Genomic DNA, 25026 nt, shown 5'->3' on the forward strand with positions numbered 1-25026 from the left:
TTTAACAACAAAACCTCAACAATTTAACAACAAAAACCTCAACAATTTAACAACAAAACCTCAACAATTTAACAACAAAACCTCAACAATTTAACAACAAAACCTCAACAACAATTTAACAACAAAACCTCAACAATTTAACAACAAAACCTCAACAATTTAACAACAAAAACCTCAACAATTTAACAACAAAACCTCAACAATTTAACAACAAAAACCTCAACAATTTAACAACAAAACCTCAACAATTTAACAACAAGACCTGAACAATTTAACAACAAAACCTCAACAATTTAACAACAAAACCTCAACAATTTAACAACAAAACCTCAACAATTTAACAACAAAACCTCAACAATTTAACAACAAAAACCTCAACAATTTAACAACAAAACCTCAACAATTTAACAACAACAAAACCTCAACAATTTAACAACAATACCTCAACAATTTAACAACAAAACCTCAACAATTTAACAACAAAACCTCAACAATTTAACAACAAAACCTCAACAATTTAACAACAAAACCTCAACAATTTAACAACAAAACCTCAACAATTTAACAACAAAACCTCAACAATTTAACTACAAAACCTCAACAATTTAACAACAAAACCTCAACAATTTAACAACAAAACCTCAACAATTTAACAACAAAACCTCAACAATTTAACAACAAAACCTCAACAATTTAACAACAAAACCTCAACAATTTAACAACAAAACCTCAACAATTTAACAACAACTAAAAACTCAACAATTTAACAACAAAACCTCAACAATTTAACAACAACAAAACCTCAACAATTTAACAACAAAACCTCAACAATTTAACAACAAAACCTCAACTATTTAACAACAAAAACCTCAACAATTTAACAACAACAAAACCTCAACAATTTAACAACAACAAAACCTCAACAATTTAACAACAAAACCTCAACAATTTAACAACAAAAACCTCAACAATTTAACAACAACAAAACCTCAACAATTTAACAACAAAACCTCAACAATTTAACAACAAAACCTCAACAATTTAACAACAAAAACCTCAACAATTTAACAACAACAAAGCCTCAACAATTTAACAACAAAACCTCAACAATTTAACAACAAAAACCTCAACAATTTAACAACAAAACCTCAACAATTTAACAAAAAAAACCTCAACATATTCTTAGTTTTTTCGGTAAAGTCACCACATTGAAGAGAAACAACAAAATAATAATATATATAAAACAATAAAAAAATTCTCACGACGTTTCGACCATAACTCAAACGGTCATCTTCAGGTGTGTGTTGGTTCGCATAAATTAATTTTTAAACGGCGCCTTTATTTATTTATAAAAAACCGTTAGCGCCACGCGCAACGATTTGGCAGTTTGCCCAGGACTAGTCCATCTACATTCTGAAAAGAGGAGGGGGGAGACAATTTTTTTTTATAATGTATGCTGTCTGAAAGCCACTGTAAGCGTGAACAATCAATTAAGACCTGAAATGGTTTATCAAATCTTTCCAATGATTGCTAAGATAGAATCCATCTTCTCGGTTGAAATTGTCTCTGTGCTTGTATATGTGGATAGCCTCATGAACGAATCTCTCATGGAAACCAGATGGCTTACAAAGAACCTCCGTCTTGGAAAAGTCAATGGCATGTGAGCCTACTGAATTAGAACAATGATCTGCTACGGTCGAGGTGTTGGTCCTACCGTGTTTAAGGTCAGCTTTGTGTTCACGAATGCGGTCCGAGACATGGCGTTTGGTTTCTCCAATGTAACTACTACCACAGAGGCAACTTAGTTTGTAGACACCAGGGTACTGTATGTCCAGAATCACATCTTTTACAGACGGAACCAGATCACGGATTTTATGTAATGTGTTGAAACGGACCTGGATCTTGTGTTTATTCAAGATTTTGGAGATCTTTTTTGTGATCCCAGCAATGTAGGGTAAAGTGATGGTTTTGAAAGGCTCCTCAAGAGGGTTCTTCTTCATGGTTTGAGTGATAGCTTTGCGGATTGTATAGTCAGAGTAACCATTAGCCCTAAGAGCTTGGTGTACGTGCTTGAGTTCACTGCTTATGTGTTCCTGGTCGGATATGCATTGGGCTCTATGATACAGAGTCTTGATGAGATAATTCTTCTGTGATGGATGGTGGTGGGAATCCGGTTTCAGGTAAGCATCCGTATGGGTAGCTTTCCTGTAGACAGAGTGGCTCATTGAACCATCAGGTCTCTTTTTAATTAGGACATCCAAAAAAGGTATCTTGCCATCTATTTCGACTTCCATGGTAAATCTGATGGCTGGGTGTATGGAATTGATGTGGTCGAAGAATTGGTCTAGAGCAGGCCGGCCATGTGGCCAGATGACAAAAGTGTCATCCACGTACCTCTTCCATAAGGTTGGGCGCAGAGTGGCAGTCTGGATGGCGTCAGTCTCAAATTTCTCCATGAAAATGTTAGCTATAACTGGAGAAAGGGGGGAGCCCATTGGGGTGCCCTCAGTTTGTTTGTAGAAAGTTCCATTCCAAGTGAAGTATGTATTGGTTAAACAGTGTCTCACCAGGGGGGGGTACCTCAGTGTTTAGTCCTTGATGAACCAAGTCTTCAATGATTGCAATGGTGTCAGGTACAGGAACCTTGGTGAATAAGGAAACTACATCAAAACTGACAAGCAGGTCGTCTGGGGACAGGGAAATACCCTTGATTGTTGATACCAGGTGAGTAGAATTTTGTACCGCAGAGGTGGTCTTTCCAGTGAAAGGATGCAGGATTTCAGACAAAAAACGAGCTAGTTTGTAGGTGGGGGAGCCGATAGTAGAGACTATGGGACGAAGGGGTGTATCTACTTTATGTATTTTTGGTAAGCCGTATAATCTTGGTGGCCTGGCAGCAGAAGGTTTCAACGAAAACTGTTTAGATTGATCAATTAATGCGGTTGAATCAGAAATTATTTTGTTGGTTTGTGTGACGAGGCTGTTGGTGGGATCTCTTTTTATTTTTGTATAACTACCATCGTCGAGTAATTCTTAAATTTTGTTGTTGTATTCTATTTTATCCATGATGACAGTAGCATTGCCCTTGTCAGCTGAGAGGACTACAATATCATTCCTCTTTTTTAATTTATATAATTCAAAACGCTCATCTTTGCTGAGGTTGCTAGCTGGCATCTTAGCGTTTTTGAGGGTTGCAGCGATTTCAGATCTTGCTACGTCTGCAGCGATGTGACCCAGGCCCCTGAGAGCAACGTCTACTTGGGCAATTATATCATTAACTGGTATGTGTTTAGGTGTGACTGCAAAGTTTAGACCTTTAGCTAAAACGGATTTCAGACCATCGGAAATAGAACTGTTACTGCGATCAATTACGACTTTGTTAACGTCTAACTTTTTGGTGTGTGGGTCCGGTCTTTTGTTGAAGAGGAGGTTAAATTTGGAAATCAGGTTTTCCTTACACTTGGTCGACATAGTAGCAGCTGAAGAGGCAGTCATATTGTCTACCTGTTCCCAATCCGATGTGGACATTATTGCCGTCAATGATAAGTGTGATTTGTAGAGTGTCTTGTCTAACTGATCTTGTTCTGTGCGTATAAGTCTGATTTTTTTCTGAGATAAGAGCTAAGCTAGTTTTGAAAAGAATTCGTTTCGCATTAGAAGAAGTTACAGCAGCAGAGGTCAGTGTAAATGCGATTGGTATTACCCCAGAGTCGCGGCATCTCTTCAGGAAGGTGAGAGACTCGATCAGCTGAGCTTTCTTATCCCGGAGTTTGTTGTAGGATCTTAAAGTTATGTGAAAACCCTCCCCGTAGAGGCGATTAAATTTTGATTTGAAGCTTTCGTGACTGCAGTAATTCATATTCTTAGTTTTTTCGGTAAAGTCACCACGTTGAAGAGAAACAACAAAATAACAAAATATATATAAAACAATAAAAAATTCTCACGACGTTTCGACCATAACTCAAACGGTCATCTTCAGGTGTGTTGGTGTCTACAAACTAAGTTGCCTCTGTGGTAGTAGTTACATTGGAGAAACCAAACGCCATGTCTCGGACCGCATTCGTGAACACAAAGCAGACCTTAAACACGGTAGGACCAACACCTCGGCCGTAGCAGATCATTGTTCTAATTCAGTAGGCTCACATGCCATTGACTTTTCCAAGACGGAGGTTCTTTGTAAGCCATCTGGCTTCCATGAGAGATTCGTTCACGAGGCTATCCACATATACAAGCACAGAGACAATTTCAACCGAGAAGATGGATTCTATCTTAGCAATCATTGGAAAGATTTGATAAACCATTTCAGTTCTTAATTGATTGTTCACGCTTACAGTGGCTTTCAGACAGCATACATTATAAAAAAAATTCGTCTCCCCCCTCCTCTTTTCAGAATGTAGATGGACTAGTCCTGGGCAAACTGCCAAATCGTTGCGCGTGGCGCTAACGGTTTTTTATAAATAAATAAATGCGCCGTTTAAAAATAAATTTATGCGAACCAACACACACCTGAAGATGACCGTTTGAGTTATGGTCGAAACGTCCGTGAGAATTTTTTTATTGTTTTATATATATTTTGTTATTTTGTTGTTTCTCTTCAACGTGGTGACTTTACCGAAAAAACTAAGAATATGAATTACTGCAGTCACGAAAGCTTTAAATCAAAATTTAAAACATTATTATTTCGTGTCCCTGGTTAGTCAGTGTTATTTTTGCTAATTGCCTATGCCTCAAGAGTACATAAATGGCTGTTATTCACCACAAACACTTTGCTTTTGTGATCAAGACCGGTGGACATTGAAGACAGGAGAGTGAACCTATTCATCTTCTTTGGTTCTTTCGGTAAAGTCACCACGTAGAATGAGAATGAAATAATAAATTGACGAAATAAAATGACACAATAATATCATATTCTTAGTTGTTTTTCGGTAAAGTCACGTTGAAGAGAAACAACAAAATAATAATATATATATAAAACAATAAAACAAATAAAAAATTCTCACGACGTCGTGAGTTATGGTCGAAACGTCGTGAGAATTGTTTTTATATTTTTTATTGTTTTATATATATTTTATTAATTTGTTGTTTCTCTTCAACGTGGTGACTTTACCGAAAAAACTAAGAATACGAATTACTGCAGTCACGAAAGCTTTAAATGAAAAAAAAAATTAACCTCAACAATTTTAACCCCCCCAAAAAAAAAGTCGACAAACTTTAACAAGAGAAACTTTTTGTTCAAAAAAAAATAACACAAACCCATCACTCCCTCCCTCCCCTTCCAACCCCACCCACCACCCACACCACTCCACGCACACTCTCTCAAATTCGCCCTTACGAAGGCACAACATGTTTTTTTTTTTGCTTTGTTCCAATGGTTGTGGTGATGGTGGTGGTGGTGTTGTGGTGATGGTGGTGGTGTTGTTGTGGTGATGGTGGTGGTGGTGGTGTTGTTGTTGTTGTGCCGCTGGGAGGGAGTGAGTGAGGGAGGGAGGGAGGGAGGGGGGGGGTCTGGATTTCTGTCAAAACTCACGGCCGACGGCTACGCCGCTCGCTAAACTTTTTGGTTCGCTCGGCACGGCTTGGTCGCTCTGCTCACCCAGCTCGCTCGGCTGATCGCTCACCCAGCTCGCTCGGCTGATCGCTCACCCAGCTCGCTCGGCTGATCGCTCACCCAGCTCGCTCGGCTGATCGCTCGCTCGCTCGCACAGCTGATCGCTCAGCTGATCGCTCACCCATCCGCTCAGCTGATCGCTCACCCATCCGCTCACTCACCCATCCGCTCAGCTGATCGCTCACCCATCCGCTCAGCTGATCGCTTACCCATCCGCTCACTCACCCATCCGCTCACTCACCCATCCGCCCAGCTGATCGCTCACCCATCCGCTCACTCACCCATCCGCTCAGCTGATCGCTCACCCATCCGCTCACTCACCCATCCGCTCACTACCCCATACGCCCAGTTGATCGCTCACCCATCCGCTCAGCTGATCGCTCACCCATCCGCTCACTCACCCATCCGCCCAGCTGATCGCTCACCCATCCGCTCAGCTGATCGCTCAGTCGCTCAGCTGATCGCTCACTCGCTCAGCTGATCGCTCAGCTGATCGACCACTCGCTCAGCTGATCACTCACTCGCTCAGCTGATCACTCACTCGCTCAGCTGATCACTCAGCTGATCACTCACTCGCTCAGCTGATCGCTCACTCGCTCAGCTGATCACTCACTCAACTGATCACTCACTCGCTCAGCTGATCACTCACTCGCTCAGCTGATCACTCACTCAGCTGATCACTCAGCTGGTCACTCACTCGCTCAGCTGATCACTCACTCAGCTGATCAATCGGCGGATCACTCGCCCAGCAAATCGCAGTCAGGGCCCCGCTCAACTGCAACTCACTCATCCCACAGACAGACAGAGACAGTGAGACAGACAGACAGACACAGACAGACACAGACATACACTGACACAGACAGACACAGACAGACAGACACAGACAGACACAGACAGACAAGGGCAGACGTGTTTGGGCTTAGACGGCTCAAAGGTGAGTCCGTGTGATGAGTCTATGGGTCTCTGTGTGGTGAGTCTATGGGTCTCTGTGTGGTGAGTCTGTGGGTCTCTGTGTGATGAGTCTATGGGTCTCTGTGTGGTGAGTCTGTGGGTCTCTGTGTGGTGAGTCTGTGGGTCTCTGTGTGGTGAGTCTGTGGGTCTCTGTGTGGTGAGTCTGTGGGTCTCTGTGTGGTGAGTCTGTGGGTCTCTGTGTGATGAGTCTATGGGTCTCTGTGTGGTGAGTCTGTGGGTCTCTGTGTGGTGAGTCTATGGGTCTCTGTGTGGTGAGTCTGTGGGTCTCTGTGTGGTGAGTCTGTGGGTCTCTGTGTGGTGAGTCTGTGGGTCTCTGTGTGGTGAGTCTGTGGGTCTCTGTGTGGTGAGTCTATGGGTCTCTATGTGGTGAGTCTGTGGGTCTCTGTGTGGTGAGTCTGTGGGTCTCTGTGTGGTGAGTCTATGGGTCTCTGTGTGGTGAGTCTATGGGTCTCTGTGTGGTGAGTCTGTGGGTCTCTGTGTGGTGAGTCTGTGGGTCTCTGTGAGTGAGTATGTGGGTCTCTGTGTGGTGAGTCTGTGGGTCTCTGTGTGGTGAGTCTGTGGGTCTCTGTGTGGTGAGTCTATGGGTGTCTGTGTGGTGAGTCTATGGGTGTCTGTGTGGTGAGTCTATGGGTGTCTGTGTGGTGAGTCTATGGGTGTCTGTGTGGTGAGTCTATGGGTCTTTGTGTGATGAGTCTGTGGGTCTCTGTGTGGTGAGTCTATGGGTCTCTGTGTGGTGAGTCTGTGGGTCTCTGTGTGGTGAGTCTATGGGTCTCTGTGTGATGAGTCTATGGGTCTCTGTGTAGTGAGTCTATGGGTCTCTGTGTGGTGAGTCTATGGGTGTCTGTGTGGTGAGTTTGTGGGTCTCTGTGTGGTGAGTCTATGAGTCTCTGTGTGGTGAGTCTATGGGTCTCTGTGTGGTGAGTCTATGGGTCTCTGTGTGGTCAGTTTATGGGTCTCTGTGTGGTGAGTCTACGGGTGTCTGTGTGGTGAGTCTATGGGTGTCTGTGTGGTGAGTCTATGGGTGTCTGTGTGGTGATTCTGTGGGTGTCTGTGTGGTGAATCTATGGGTCTCTGTGTGGTGGGTCTATGGGTGTCTGTGTGGTGAGTCTATGGGTGTCTGTGTGGTGAGTCTATGGGTCTCTGTGTGGTGAGTCTATGGGTCTCTGTGTGGTGAGTCTATGGGTCTCTGTGTGGTGAGTCTGTGGGTCTCTGTGTGGTGAGTCTGTGGGTGTCTGTGTGGTGAGTCTATGGGTGTCTGTGTGGTGAGTCTATGGGTGTCTGTGTGGTGAGTCTATGGGTCTCTGTGTGGTGAGTCTGTGGGTCTCTGTGTGATGAGTCTGTGGGTCTCTGTGTGGTGAGTCTATGGGTGTCTGTGTGGTGAGTCTATGGGTGTCTGTGTGGTGCGTCTGTGGGTCTCTGTGTGGTGAGTCTATGGGTGTCTGTGTGGTGAGTCTATGGGTCTCTGTGTGGTGAGTCTATGGGTCTCTGTGTGGTGAGTCTGTGGGTCTCTGTGTGGTGAGTCTATGGGTGTCTGTGTGGTGAGTCTATGGGTCTCTGTGTGGTGAGTCTATGGGTGTCTGTGTGGTGAGTCTATGGGTCTCTGTGTGGTGAGTCTATGGGTGTCTGTGTGGTGAGTCTATGGATGTCTGTGTGGTGAGTCTATGGGTGTCTGTGTGGTGAGTCTATGGGTGTCTGTGTGGTGAGTCTATGGGTCTCTATGTGGTGAGTCTATGGGTCGCTGTGTGGTGAGTCTATGGGTCTCTGTTTGGTGAGTCTATGGGTCTCTATGTGGTGAGTCTATGGGTCTCTGTGTGGTGAGTCTATGGGTCTCTGTGTGGTGAGTCTATGGGTGTCTGTGTAGTGAGTCTATGGGCCTCTGTGTGGTGAGTCTATGGGTGTCTGTGTGGTGAGTCTATGGGTGTCTGTGTGGTGAGTCTATGGGTGTCTGTGTGGTGAGTTTATGGGTGTCTGTGTGGTGAGTCTATGGGTGTCCTTGTGGTGAGTCTATGGGTCTCTGTGTGGTGAGTCTGTGGGTGTCTGTGTGGTGAGTCTATGGGTCTCTGTGTGGTGAGTCTACGGGTGTCTGTGTGGTGAGTCTATGGGTTTCTGTGTGGTGAGTCTATGGGTCTCTGTGTGGTGAGTCTGTGGGTGTCTGTGTGGTGAGTCTATGGGTCTCTGTGTGGTGAGTCTGTGGGTCTCTGTGTGGTGAGTCTATGGGTCTCTGTGTGGTGATTCTATGGGTGTCTGTGTGGTGAGTCTATGGGTGTCTGTGTGGTGAGTCTATGGGTGTCCGTGTGGTGAGTCTATGGGTCTCTGTGTGGTGAGTCTGTGGGTGTCTGTGTGGTGAGTCTGTGGGTGTCGGTGTGGTGAGTCTATGGGTCTCTGTGTGGTGAGTCTGTGGGTCTCTATGTGGTGAGTCTATGGGTGTCTATGTGGTGAGTCTGTGGATCTCTGTGTGGTGAGTCTGTGGGTGTCTGTGTGGTGAGTCTGTGGGTCTCTGTGTGGTGATGAGTCTATGGGTCTCTCTGTGGTCAGTCTGTGGGTCTCTGTGTGATGAGTCTGTGGGTCTCTGTGTGGTGAGTCTATGGGTGTCTGTGTGGTGAGTCTATGGGTCTCTGTGTGGTGAGTCTATGGGTGTCTGTGTGGTGAGTCTATGGGTCTCTGTGTGGTGAGTCTATGGGTGTCTGTGTGGTGAGTATATGGGTCTCTGTGTGGTTAGTCTATGGGTGTCTGTGTGGTGAGTCTATGGGTCTCTGTGTGGTGAGTCTATGGGTCTCTGTGTGGTGAGTCTGTGGGTCTCTGTGTGGTGAGTCTATGGGTGTCTGTGTGGTGAGTCTATGGGTCTCTGTGTGGTGAGTCTATGGGTGTCTGTGTGGTGAGTCTATGGGTGTCTGTGTGTTGCGTCTGTGGGTCTCTGTGTGGTGAGTCTATGGGTGTCTGTGTGGTGAGTCTATGGGTCTCTGTGTGGTGAGTCTATGGGTCTCTGTGTGGTGAGTCTGTGGGTCTCTGTGTGGTGAGTCTATGGGTGTCTGTGTGGTGAGTCTATGGGTCTCTGTGTGGTGAGTCTATGGGTGTCTGTGTGGTGAGTCTATGGGTCTCTGTGTGGTGAGTCTATGGGTGTCTGTGTGGTGAGTCTATGGGTGTCCGTGTAGTGAGTCTATGGGTCTCTGTGTGGTGAGTCTGTGGGTGTCTGTGTGGTGAGTCTGTGGGTGTCTGTGTGGTGAGTCTATGGGTCTCTGTGTGGTGAGTCTGTGGGTCTCTGTGTGGTGAGTCTATGGGTGTCTGTGTGGTGAGTCTATGGGTGTCTGTGTGGTGAGTCTATGGGTGTCCGTGTGGTGAGTCTATGGGTCTCTGTGTGGTGAGTCTGTGGATCTCTGTGTGGTGAGTCTGTGGGTGTCTGTGTGGTGAGTCTGTGGGTCTCTGTGTGGTGATGAGTCTATGGGTCTCTCTGTGGTCAGTCTGTGGGTCTCTGTGTGATGAGTCTGTGGGTCTCTGTGTGGTGAGTCTATGGGTGTCTGTGTTGTGAGTCTGTGGGTCTCTGTGTGGTGAGTCTATGGGTCTCTGTGTTGTGAGTCTATGGGTCTCTGTGTGGTGAGTCTGTGGGTCTCTGTGTGGTGAGTCTGTGGGTCTCTGTGTGGTGAGTCTATAGGTCTCTGTGTGGTGAGTCTATGGGTGTCTGTGTGGTGAGTCTGTGGGTCTCTGTGTGATGAGTCTATGGGTCTCTGTGTGGTGAGTCTATGGGTCTCTGTGTTGTGAGTCTGTGGGTCTCTGTGTGGTGAGTCTATGGGTCTCTGTGTTGTGAGTCTATGGGTCTCTGTGTGGTGAGTCTGTGGGTCTCTGTGTGGTGAGTCTGTGGGTCTCTGTGTGGTGAGTCTGTGGATCTCTGTGTGATGAGTCTACAGTGAGGGAAAAAAGTATTTGATCCCCTGCTGATTTTGTACGTTTGCCCACTGACAAAGAAATGATCAGTCTATAATTTTAATGGTAGGTTTATTTGAACAGTGAGAGACAGAATAACAACAACAAATATCCAGAAAAACGCATGTCAAAAATGTTCTAAATTGATTTGCATTTTATCGAGGGAAATAAGAATTTGACCTCCTCTGCAAAACATGACTTAGTACTTGGTGGCAAAACCCTTTGTTGGCAATCACAGAGGTCAGACGTTTCTTGTAGTTGGCCACCAGGTTTGCAACACATCTCAGGAGGGATTTTGTCCCACTCCTCTTTGCAGATCTTCTCCAAGTCATTGAGGTTTCGAGGCTGACGTTTGGCAAACTCGAAACCTTCAGCTCCCTCCACAGATTGTCTACGGGATTAAGGTCTGGAGACTATGCTAGGCCCACTCCAGGACCTTAATGTGCTTCTTCTTGAGCCACTCCTTTGTTGCCTTGGCCGTGTGTTTTGGGGTCATTGTCATGCTGGAATACCCATCCACGGACCCATTTTCAATGCCCTGGGCTGAGGGAAGGAGGTTCTCACCCAAGATTTGACGGTAACATGGCCCCCGTTCCATCGTCCCCTTTGATGCGGTGAATTTGTCCTGTCCCCCTTAGCAGAAAAACACCCCCAAAGCATAATGTTTCCACCTCCATGTTTGACGGTGGGGATGGTGTTCTTGGGCTCATAGGCAGCAATCCTCCTCCTCCAAACACGGCGAGTTGAGTTGATGCCAAAGAGCTCCATTTTGGTCTCATCTGACCCCACAACACTTTCACCCAGTTGTCCTCTGAATCATTCAGATGTTCATTGGCAAACTTCAGACGGGCATGTATATGTGCTTTCTTGAGCAGGGGGACCTTGCGGGCGCTGCAGGATTTCAGTCCTTCACGGCGTAGTGTGTTACCAATTGTTGTCTTGGTGACTGTGGTCCCAGCTGCCTCGAGGTCATTGACAAGATCCTCCCGTGTAGTTCCGGGCTGATTCCTCACCGTTCTCATGATCATTGCAACTCCACGAGGTGAGATCTTGCGTGGAGCCCCAGGCCGATGGGAGATTGACAGTTCTTTTGTGTTTCTTCCATTCGCGAATAATCGCACCAACTGTTGTCACCTTCTCGCCAAGCTGCTTGGCAATGGTCTTGTAGCCCATTCCAGCCTCGTGTAGGTCTACAATCTTGTCCCTGACATCCTTGGAGAGCTCTTTGGTCTTGGCCATGGTGGAGAGTTTGGAATCTGATTGATTGATTGTTTCTGTGGACAGGTGTCTTTTATACAGGTAACAAGCTGAGATTAGGAGCACTCCCTTTAAGAGTGTGCTCCTAATCTCAGCTCGTTACCTGTATAAAAGACGCCTGGGAGCCAGGAATCTTTCTGATTGATAGGGGGTCAAATACTTATTTCCCTTATTAAAATGCAAATCAATTTATAACATTTTTGACATGCGTTTTTCTGGATTTTGATGTGGTTATTCTGTCTCTCACTGTCCAAATAAACCTACCATTAAAATTATAGACTGATCATTTCTTTGTCAGTGGGCAAACGTACAAAATCAGCAGGGGATCAAATGATTTTTTCCCTCACTGTATGGGTCTCTGTGTGGTGAGTCTATGGGTCTCTGTGTGGTGAGTCTATGGGTCTCTGTGTGGTGAGTCTATGGGTCTCTGTGTGGTGAGTCTATGGGTCTTTGTGTGATGAGTCCATGGGTCTCTGTGTGGTGAGTCTATGGGTCTCTGTGTGGTGAGTCTGTGGGTCTGTGTGGTGAGGCTATGGGTCTCTGTGTGGTGAGTCTATGGGTCTCTGTGTGTGAGTCTGTGGGTCTGTGTGGTGAGGCTATGGGTCTCTGTGTGGTGAGTCTATGGGTCTCTGTGTGTGAGTCTGTGGGTCTCCGTGTGATGAGTTTATTGGTCTCTGTGTGGTGAGTGTATGGGTGTCTGTGTGGTGAGTCTATAGGTCTCTGTGTGGTGAGTCTGTGGGTCATTGTGTGTTGAGTCTATGCGTTTCAGTGTGGTGAGTCTATGGGTCTCTGTGTGGTGAGTCTATGGGTATCTGTGTGAGTCTATGGGTCTCTGTGTGGTGAGTCTATGGGTCTCTGTGTGAGTCTATGGGTCTCTGTGTGAGTCTACGGGTCTCTGTGTGAGTCTAAAGGCATCTGTGTGAGTCTATGGGTATCTGTGTGAGTCTATGGGTCTCTTTGTGAGTCTATGGGTCTCTGTGTGAGTCAATGGGTCTCTGTGTGAGTCTAAGGGTCTCTGTGTGAGTCTATGGGTCTCTGTGAGAGTCTACGGGTCTCTGTGTGTGTCTATTGGTCTCTGTGTGAGTCTATGGGTTTCTGTGTGGTGGTGAGTCTATGGGTCTCTGTGTGGTGAGTCTGTGGGTCTCTGTGTGGTGAGTCTGTGGGTGTCCGTTTGATGAATCTATGGGTCTCTGTGTGGTGAGTCTATGGGTGTCTGTGTGGTGAGTCTATGGGTCTCTGTGTGGTGAGTCTGTGGGTCTATGTGTGATGAGTCTATGGGTCTCTGTGTGGTGAGTCTATGGGTCTCTGTGTGGTGAGTCTATGGGTCTCTGTGTGAGTCTATGGATCTCTTTGTGAGTCTACGGGTCTCTGTGTGTGTCTATGGGTCTCTGTGTGAGTCTATGGGCCTCTCTGTGAGTCTATGGGTCTCTGTGTGAGTCTATGGAGCTCTCTGTGAGTCTATGGGTCTCTGTGTGTGTTTATGGGTCTCGGTGTGAGTCTATGGGCCTCTGTGTGAGTCTTTGGGTTTCTCAATGGGTGAGTGAGTTAATGACTGAGTGAGCGGGTGATTGATTCGACGTCTGAGTGAGCGACTTTGTGAGTGAGTGGTTGAGCGATTTGGTGAGTGGGTGGGTGAGTGGGTGGTTGAGTGGGTGGGTGAGTAAGTGGTTGAGTAGGTGGGTGACTGAGTGGGTCGGTGAGTGGGTGGGTGAGTGAGTGAAAGAGTGAGTGGGTGGGTGGATGAGTGAATGTTTGAGTGGGTGGGTGAATTAGTGAAAGAGTGAGTGAGTGGGTGCGTGGGTGGGTGAGTGAGTGGATGAGTAGGTGAGTGAGTGGGTGTGTGGATGAGTGGATGGTTGAGTGGGTGGGTGGGTGCGTGAGTGAGTGAGTGAGTGAATGGGTGAGTGAGTCGGTGAGTGAGTTGGTGAGTGAATGAGTGGGTGAGTGGGTGGGTGAGTGAGGTGTCGAGTAGGTGAGTGGGTGGTTGAAGGCGTGGGTGAGTGGGTGGTTGAGTGAGTGGGTGGGTTAGTGAGTCAGTGAGTGGGTGAGTGAGTGGGTGAGTGAGTGGGTGGGTGAGTGAGTGGGTGAGTGGGTGAGTGAGTGGGTGAATGAGTGGGTGAGTGGGTGGGTGAGTGAGGTGTCGAGTAGGTGAGTGGGTGGTTGAAGGGTTGGGTGAGTGGGTGGTTGAGTGAGTGGATGAGTAGGTAAATGAGTGGGTGAGTGGGTGGTTGAGTGAGTGGGTGAGTGACTGTGTGGGTGAGTAGGTGGTTGAGTGAGTGAGTGCCTGGGTGAGTGGGTGGATGTCCGTCTATAGTTCGAGTACTGGGGGAGAGACAAAGGCGGCCGGGCGTGGTGGTGCTGGCCACCCACCCCCTCTGTGTGTGTAGCCACAGCGCCGGTAACAGCACTTGCCCCTGTAGTCTGCTAGGGCTATACGCGGGATATGTGTGTGTATGTGTGTGTGTGTATGTGTGTGTGTCTGTGTGTGTGTCTATGTCTGTGTGTGTGAGTTTGTGTTCGTGGGTCTGTGTGAGCCTGTATTTGTCTGTGTGTGTGTGTCCGTGTGTGTGTGTGTGTGAGTCTGTGTTTGAGTCTGTGTGTTTGTCTGTGTGTGTGTCTGTGTGTGTGTCTCGCTAACAGCACTTGCCCCTACATACGGTTAAGGCTATACGGGGGATCTTTGTCTTTGTGTCTGTGTGTGTGTGGGTCTTTGTGTGTGTCTGTATGAATCTGTGTGTCTGTTTGTGTGAGTCTGTGTGTTTGGCTGTGTGAGTCTGTGTGTGTCTGTGTGTGTGTGAATCTGTGTATGTGACTGTGTGCTTGTGACCGGCTCCAGTTTAACAGCGGAGGTCTCACTCCGAATCAGTCGAGCGGCAATATCTTTTCATCGGTTGCGTAACGCTGTGTGGAAGCTAAATGGTCTGTCGCTCCGCACTAAGCTTCAGGTCTTCTCGGCCACGGTCATTCCCTCCCTTCTCTACGCTTGCGAAACGTGGACCCCCTTAATGGAACATCTTCGCCGGTTAGAAACATTTAGGCTGGCTTGCCTACGATCCATCCTGGGTTTAACCTGCAGGCTGGATTGTGTGAGGAGCTCACAAATCCTTGAAAGATCTGGGCAAGGTCCCATCGGTGAGCTCCTCCGGCAGGCAAGGCTGCGATGGCTGGGTCATGTAGCCCGCATGCCCAGCCACCGCATGCCGAAACAGCTTTTGTTTGGCCAGATCGAGGGAACAAAACGGGCGCGGCACCCGCTAGAGAAGAGATGGAGTGATGTTGTACAGGAGGCACGGGGCTAGAGAAGAGATGGAGTGACGTGGTACAGGAGGACGTGGAGCTGAGTGGACTTGCCGATGACCGGTACCAGCGGTGTCAAGATCGGCCTCTGTGGAGGAGGCTCGTGAAGGACGCTACTGGGCAGTTGGAGGCAGTCGCCCTCCAACAACAACGGAGGGCGGAGGAGCGACGCTCACAACAACGAGCGGAGCGCCGGGTGGCTAAAGCACAGTAGGGGACACAGTAGGGGGGCACAGGTGGTGCATCACCCAGCCATCTCAGTCAGTCGACCCGTGGCACCTGCTGGGTCTGCCCCGTGACCTCCTGCCAGCGGGCGATCGACACTTCACGTGATAGCCTCAAGGTGCACATAGCCTGGCACAAGCGTCGTGGTGACGTCACCGCCACTTAGTGGCGAATGGCGGTTGTTGTTGTTGTTGTTGTGTGTATATGTGTGTATATGTGTATGTGTGTATACGTGTACGTGTGTGTCTGTGTGTGCGTCTGTGCTTCAGAGTATGCGCGTGTCCTACTGGCTAACGGCACTTGCCCCTACATTGCATCGGAGACTACCTGGGGATTACCTTTGTCTCTGCAGATGATGTTCGGACTGCTAGGAGCCAGCCTTGTCTTTGGCTGTGCGGGCAGTCTGCTACTCATCGTGTCCACAGCAACGGACTTCTGGCTCGAGTACCGCTTCTCCGGGAACCTCTCTCACCAAGTACCCATAGACTCAACACTGCACCATAGACTCAGCACTGCCCATAGACTCAACACTGCACCATAGACTCAGCACTGCACCATAGACTCAACACTGCCACCCATAGACTCAACACTGCACCATAGACTCAGCACTGCCCCATAGACTCAACACTGCCCATAGACTCAACACTGCACCATAGACTCAACACTGCACCATAGACTCAACACTGCACCATAGACTCAACACTGCCACCATAGACTCAACACTGCACCATAGACTCAGCACTGCACCATAGACTCAGCACTGCACAATAGACCCAGCACTGCACCATAGACTCAACACTGCCACCCATAGACTCAACACTGCACCATAGACTCAACACTGTACCATAGACTCAACACTGCCACCCATAGACTCAACACTGCCCATAGACTCAACACTGCCACCCATAGACTCAACACTGCCACCATAGACTCAACACTGCACCATAGACTCAGCACTGCACCATAGACTCAACACTGCCACCCATAGACTCAACACTGCCACCCATAGACTCAGCACTGCCACCATAGACTCAGCACTGCACCATAGACTCAGCACTGCCACCCATAGACTCAGCACTGCACCATAGACTCAACACTGCCACCCATAGACTCAACACTGCACCATAGACTCAACACTGCCACCCATAGACTCAACACTGCCACCCATAGACTCAACACTGCACCATAGACTCAACACTGCACCATAGACTCAACACTGCCACCCATAGACTCAGCACTGCCCATAGACTCAACACTGCACCATAGACTCAGCACTGCACCATAGACTCAGCACTGCACCATAGACTCAACACTGCACCATAGACTCAACACTGCCACCCATAGACTCAGCACTGCACCATAGACTCAGCACTGCACCATAGACTCAGCACTGCACCATAGACTCAACACTGCCACCCATAGACTCAACACTGCCACCATAGACTCAACACTGCCACCCATAGACTCAACACTGCCACCCATAGACTCAACACTGCACCATAGACTCAGCACTGCCACCCATAGACTCAACACTGCCACCCATAGACTCAACACTGCCACCAATAGACTCAGCACTGCACCATAGACTCAGCACTGCCCCATAGACTCAACATGCACCATAGACTCAACACTGCACCATAGACTCAGCACTGCACCATAGACTCAACACTGCCACCCATAGACTCAACACTGCACCATAGACTCAACACTGCACCATAGACTCAACACTGCCACCCATAGACTCAGCACTGCAACCCATAGACTCAACACTGCCACCCATAGACTCAGCACTGCCCCATAGACTCAACACTGCACCATAGACTCAACACTGCACCATAGACTCAGCACTGCACAATAGACTCAGCACTGCACCATAGACTCAACACTGCACCATAGACTCAACACTGCCACCCATAGACTCAGCACTGCACCATAGACTCAGCACTGCCCCATAGACTCAACACTGCACCATAGACTCAACACTGCACCATAGACTCAGCACTGCACCATAGACTCAACACTGCCACCCATAGACTCAGCACTGCCACCCATAGACTCAGCACTGCCACCCATAGACTCAGCACTGCACAATAGACTCAACACTGTCATAGACTCAGCACTGCCACCCATAGACTCAGCACTGCACCATAGACTCAGCACTGCACCATAGACTCAACACTGCCACCCATAGACTCAACACTGCACCATAGACTCAGCACTGCACCATAGACTCAACACTGCACCATAGACTCAGCACTGCACCATAGACTCAGCACTGCACCATAGACTCAACACTGCACCATAGACTCAGCACTGCACCATAGACTCAACACTGCACCATAGACTCAACACTGCACCATAGACTCAGCACTGTACCATAGACTCAGCACTGCACCATAGACTCAGCACTGCCCCATAGACTAAACACTGCACCATAGACTCAACACTGCACCATAGACTCAACACTGCACCATAGACTCAACACTGCCAGCCATAGACTCAACAATGCACCATAGACTCAACACTGCCACCCATAGACTCAACACTGCACCATAGACTCAGCACTGCACCATAGACTCAGCACTGCACCATAGACTCAACACTGCACCATAGACTCAACCCTGCACCATAGACTCAACACTGCCACCCATAGACTCAACACTGCACCATAGACTCAGCATTGCACCATAGACTCAACACTGCCCATAGACGCAACACTGCACCATAGACTCAACACTGCCCATAGACTCAACACTGCACCATAGACTCAGCACTGCACCATAGACTCAACACTGCACCATAGACTCAACACTGCCCATAGACTCAACACTGCCCATAGACTCAACACTGCACCATAGACTCAACACTGCAACATAGACTCAACACTGCCCATAGACTCAACACTGCACCATAGACTCAACACTGCACCATAGACTCAACACTGCACCATAGACTCAACACTGCACCATAGACTCAACACTGCACCATAGACTCAACACTGCACCATAGACTCAGCACTGCACCATAGACTCAGCACCACACCATAGACTCAACACTGCACCATAGACTCAACACTGCACCATAGACTCAACACTGCACCATAGACTCAACACTGCACCATAGACTCAACACTGCACCATAGACTCAGCACCGCACCATAGACTCAACACTGCACCATAGACTCAACACTGCACCAGAGACTCATCACTGCACCATAGACTCAGCACTGCACCATAGACTCAACACTGCACCATAGACTCAACACTGCCACCCATAGACTCAACACTGCACCATAGACTCAGCACTGCCCCATTGACTCAGCACTGCACCATAGACTCAGCACTGCACCATAGACTCAACACTGCCACCATAGACTCAACACTGCACCATAGACTCAACACTGCCACCCATAGACTCAACACTGCACCATAGACTCAACACTGCCACCCATAGACTCAACACTGCCCCATAGACTCAGCACTGCACCATAGACTCAGCACTGCACCATAGACTAAACACTGCACCATAGACTCAACACTGCACCATAGACTCAACACTGCCACCCATAGACTCAACACTGCACCATAGACTCAACACTGCACCATAGACTCAACACTGCACCATAGACTCAACACTGCACCATAGACTCAACACTGCCACCCATAGACTCAACACTGCCACCCATAGACTCAACACTGCACCATAGACTCAGCACTGCACCATAGACTCAACACTGCACCATAGACTCAGCACTGCACCATAGACTCAGCACTGCACCATAGACTCAACACTGCACCATAGATTCAACACTGCACCATAGACTCAGCACTGCACCATAGACTCAACACTGCACCATAGACTCAACACTGCACCATAGACTCAACACTGCCACCCATATACTCAACACTGCACCATAGAATCAGCACTGCACCATAGACTCAACACTGCACCATAGACTCAACACTGCACCATAGACTCAACACTGCACCATAGACTCAACACTGCCCATAGACTCAACACTGCACCATAGACTCAGCACTGCACCATAGACTCAACACTGCACCATAGACTCAACACTGCCCATAGACTCAACACTGCCCATAGACTCAACACTGCACCATAGACTCAACACTGCACCATAGACTCAACACTGCCCATAGACTCAACACTGCACCATAGACTCAACACTGCACCATAGACTCAACACTGCACCATAGACTCAACACTGCACCATAGACTCAACACTGCACCATAGACTCAACACTGCACCATAGACTCAGCACTGCACCATAGACTCAGCACCACACCATAGACTCAACACTGCACCATAGACTCAACACTGCACCATAGACTCAACACTGCACCATAGACTCAACACTGCACCATAGACTCAACACTGCACCATAGACTCAGCACCGCACCATAGACTCAACACTGCACCATAGACTCAACACTGCACCAGAGACTCATCACTGCACCATAGACTCAGCACTGCACCATAGACTCAACACTGCACCATAGACTCAACACTGCCACCCATAGACTCAACACTGCACCATAGACTCAGCACTGCCCCATTGACTCAGCACTGCACCATAGACTCAGCACTGCACCATAGACTCAACACTGCCACCATAGACTCAACACTGCACCATAGACTCAACACTGCCACCCATAGACTCAACACTGCACCATAGACTCAACACTGCCACCCATAGACTCAACACTGCCCCATAGACTCAGCACTGCACCATAGACTCAGCACTGCACCATAGACTAAACACTGCACCATAGACTCAACACTGCACCATAGACTCAACACTGCCACCCATAGACTCAACACTGCACCATAGACTCAACACTGCACCATAGACTCAACACTGCACCATAGACTCAACACTGCACCATAGACTCAACACTGCCACCCATAGACTCAACACTGCCACCCATAGACTCAACACTGCACCATAGACTCAGCACTGCACCATAGACTCAACACTGCACCATAGACTCAGCACTGCACCATAGACTCAGCACTGCACCATAGACTCAACACTGCACCATAGATTCAACACTGCACCATAGACTCAGCACTGCACCATAGACTCAACACTGCACCATAGACTCAACACTGCACCATAGACTCAACACTGCCACCCATATACTCAACACTGCACCATAGACTCAGCACTGCACCATAGACTCAACACTGCACCATAGACTCAACACTGCACCATAGACTCAACACTGCACCATAGACTCAACACTGCCACCCATATACTCAACACTGCACCATAGACTCAGCACTGCACCATAGACTCAACACTGCAGCATAGACTCAGCACTGCACCATAGACTCAACACTGCACCATAGACTCAACACTGCACCATAGACTCAACACTGCACCATAGACTCAACACTGCCACCCATAGACTCAACACTGCACCATAGACTCAGCACTGCACCATAGACTCAACACTACACCATAGACTCAACACTGCACCATAGACTCAACACTGCACCATAGACTCAACACTGCCACCATAGACTCAACACTGCACCATAGACTCAACACTACAGCATAGACTCAGCACTGCACCATAGACTCAACACTGCACCATAGACTCAGCACTGCACCATAGACTCAGCACTGCACCATAGACTCAGCACTGCACCATAGACTCAACACTGCACCATAGACTCAGCACTGCACCATAGACTCAGCACTGCACCATAGACTCAGCACTGCACCATAGACTCAGCACTGCACCATAGACTAAACACTGCACCATAGACTCAACACTGCACCATAGACTCAGCACTGCACCATAGACTCAACACTGCACCATAGACTCAACACTGCACCATAGACTCAACACTGCCACCATAGACTCAACACTGCACCATAGACTCAGCACTGCACCATAGACTCAACACTGCACCATAGACTCAACACTGCACCATAGACTCAACACTGCACCATAGACTCAACACTGCACCATAGACTCAGCACTGCACCATAGACTCAACACTGCACCATAGACTCAACACTGCCACCCATAGACTCAGCACTGCCACCATAGACTCAGCACTGCACCATAGACTCAACACTGCACCATAGACTCAGCACTGCACCATAGACTCAACACTGCACCATAGACTCAACACTGCCTATAGACTCAGCACTGCACCATAGACTCAACACTGCCACCCATAGACTCAACACTGCACCATAGACTCAGCACTGCACCATAGACTCAACACTGCACCATAGACTCAACACTGCACCATAGACTCAGCACTGCACCATAGACTCAGCACTGCACCATAGACTCAGCACTGCACCACAGACTCAACACTGCACGATAGACTCAACACTGCACCATAGACTCAACACTGCCACCATAGACTCAACACTGCACCATAGACTCAACACTGCCCATAGACTCAGCACTGCACCATAGACTCAACACTGCACCATAGACTCAACACTGCACCATAGACTCAACACTGCACCATAGACTCAACACTGCACCATAGACTCAGCACTGCACCATAGACTCAACACTGCACCATAGACTCAGCGCTGCACCATAGACTCAGCACTGCACCATAGACTCAACACTGCACCATAGACTCAGCACTGCCCATTGACTCAACACTGCACCATAGACTCAACACTGCACCATAGACTCAGCACTGCCCATTGACTCAACACTGCACCATAGACTCAGCACTGCACCATAGACTCAACACTGCCCATAGACTCAACACTGCACCATAGACTCAGCACTGCACCATAGACTCAACACTGCCCATAGACTCAACACTGCACCATAGACTCAACACTGCACTCTAGACTCAGCACTGTACCACAGACTCAACACTGTCCCATAGACTCAGCACCACACCATAGACTCAGCACTGCACCATAGACTCAACACTGCCCATAGACTCAACACTGCACCATAGACTCAACACTTCCCATAGACTCAACACTGCCCATAGACTCAACACTGCACCATAGACTCAACACTGCACCATAGACTCAACACTGCCCATAGACTCAACACTGTCATAGAATCAGCACTGCCCATAGACTCAACACTGCACCATAGACTCAACACTGCACCATAGACTCAGCACTGCACCATAGACTCAACACTGCACCATAGACTCAACACTGCACCATAGACTCAGCACTGCACCATAGACTCAGCACTGCACCATAGACTCAGCACTGCACCATAGACTCAACACTGCACCATAGACTCAACACTGCACTATAGACGCAACACTGCACCATAGACTCAGCACTGCACCATAGACTCAACACTGCACCATAGACTTAACACTGCACCATAGACTCAACACTGCACTATAGACGCAACACTGCACCATAGACTCAGCACTGCACCATAGACTCAACACTGCACCATAGACTCAACACTGCCCATAGACTCAACACTGCACCATAGACTCAACACTGCCCATAGACTCAACACTGATGTTTTTGTTCATGTTGTTGATTTGTAGGGGCTGTGGAGATACTGCGTGGGTAATAAATGTTACTACCACACGGATACAATGGGTGAGTAACACTCACTCACCCACTCATTCACTCTACTCACTCACCCACTCATTCACCCACTCATTCACTCACTCACTCACCCACTTATTCACTCATTCACTCATCCACCCACCCACTCACCCACCCACTCACACACCCACTCTCTCACTCACCCACTCACCAACCCACCCACTCACCCATTCGCTCAATAATCCACTCAAGCACCCACTCACCCACCCACCTATCCACTCACCCACACAATTAATTACCCACTCACCCACTCACTCACCCACTCACTCACGCACCCACTCACCCACCCACTCTCCCACCCACTAACCCACTCACTCACCCACTCACTCACTCACCCACTCACCCACCCACTCACCCACTCACTCACCCACTCACCCACCCACTCACTCACTCACCCACCCACCCACTCACTCACCCATTCACCCACTCACTCACTCACTCACCCATGCACCCACCCACTCACCCATCCACTCACCCACTCACTCACTCACTCACCCACCCACTCACCCACCCACTCACCCATCCACTCACTCACTCACTCACCCACTCACTCACTCACCCACTCACCAACCCACCCACTCTCCCACTCACTCACTCACCCACTCACTCACCCACTCACCCACCCACTCACTCACCCACTCACCCACTCACTCACTCACCCACTCACCCACCCACTCTCCCTCCCACTCACCCACTCACCCACTCACCGACCCACCCACGAACTCACCCACCCACCAACTCACTCACCCACCCACTCACCCACTCACTCACCCACCCACTCACCCACTCACTCACTCACTCACCCACCCACCCACCCACTCACCCACTCACCCACTCACTCACTCACCCACCCACCCACCCACTCACCCACCCACTCACCCAATCACTCACTCACCAACTCACCCACCCACTCTCCCTTCCACTCACCCACTCACTCACTCACCGACCCACCCACCCACCCACCCACTCACCCACTCACTCACCCACCCACTCACCCACCCACTCACCCACCCACTCACCCACTCACTCACTCACTCACCCACCCACCCACCCACTCACCGACTCACCCACTCACCCACTCACCCACCCACCCACCCACTCACCCACCCACTCACCCACCCACCCACCCACTCACCCACCCACTCACCCACCCACTCACCCACTCACTCACTCACTCACCGACCCACCCACTCACCCACCCACCCACCCACTCACCCACTCACCCACCCACCCACCCACTCACCCACCCACTCACCCAATAACTCACTCACCAACTCACCCACCCACTATCCCTTCCACTCACTCACTCACTTACTCACCCACCCACCAACTCACCCACTCACCCACCCACTCACTCACTCACCCACCCACCAACCCACCAACTCACTCACTCACCCACCCACTCACCCACCCACCCACTCACTCACCCACCCACCCACTCACTTACCCACCCACCCACCCACCAACTCACCCACTCACTATCTCACCCACCCACTCACCCATTCACCCACTTACTCACTCACCCACGCACCCACGCACCCACTCACTCACTCACTCACCCACCCACTCACCCACCCACCCACCCACTCACCCACTCACCCACCCACCCACTCACCCACCCACTCACCCAATCACTCACTCACCAACTCACCCACCCACTCACTCACTCACTCACCCACTCACTCACCCACCCACCCACCCACTCACCCACCCACTCACCCACTCACTCACCCACCCACCCACTCACCAACTCACCCACTCACCCACCCACCCACCCACTCACCCACCCACTCACCCACCCACCCACCCACTCACCCACCCACTCACCCACCCACTCACCCACTCACTCACTCACTCACCGACCCACCCACTCACCCACCCACCCACCCACTCACCCACTCACCCACCCACCCACCCACTCACCCACCCACTCACCCAATAACTCACTCACCAACTCACCCACCCACTATCCCTTCCACTCACTCACTCACTTACTCACCCACCCACCAACTCACCCACTCACCCACCCACTCACTCACTCACCCACCCACCAACCCACCAACTCACTCACTCACCCACCCACTCACCCACCCACCCACTCACTCACCCACCCACCCACTCACTTACCCACCCACCCACCCACCAACT

The 25026-nt window shown here is 49.2% G+C and overlaps 1 protein-coding gene across 1 annotated transcript in view; it reads left to right on the top strand.

Annotated features, from left to right (window-relative positions):
- Positions 1-5537: 5537 nt before the first annotated feature.
- The window catches only part of LOC116938469 (lens fiber membrane intrinsic protein), a 114511-nt gene continuing 95022 nt past the window's right edge, over positions 5538-25026 (top strand). The window contains exons 1-3 of the mRNA XM_076064186.1: positions 5538-6542; positions 15630-15752; positions 22815-22869. Coding sequence (XP_075920301.1) covers positions 15630-15752; positions 22815-22869 — 178 coding nt within the window. The 5' untranslated portion in view covers positions 5538-6542. The remainder of the gene's footprint in view (positions 6543-15629; positions 15753-22814; positions 22870-25026) is intronic.

This window comes from Petromyzon marinus, unplaced genomic scaffold (assembly GCF_048934315.1).
Source record: "Petromyzon marinus isolate PM22_M1 ecotype Great Lakes invasive population unplaced genomic scaffold, UKy_Petmar_22M1.pri1.0 PM_Scaffold_36, whole genome shotgun sequence".
NCBI classification, from domain to species: domain Eukaryota; kingdom Metazoa; phylum Chordata; class Hyperoartia; order Petromyzontiformes; family Petromyzontidae; genus Petromyzon; species Petromyzon marinus.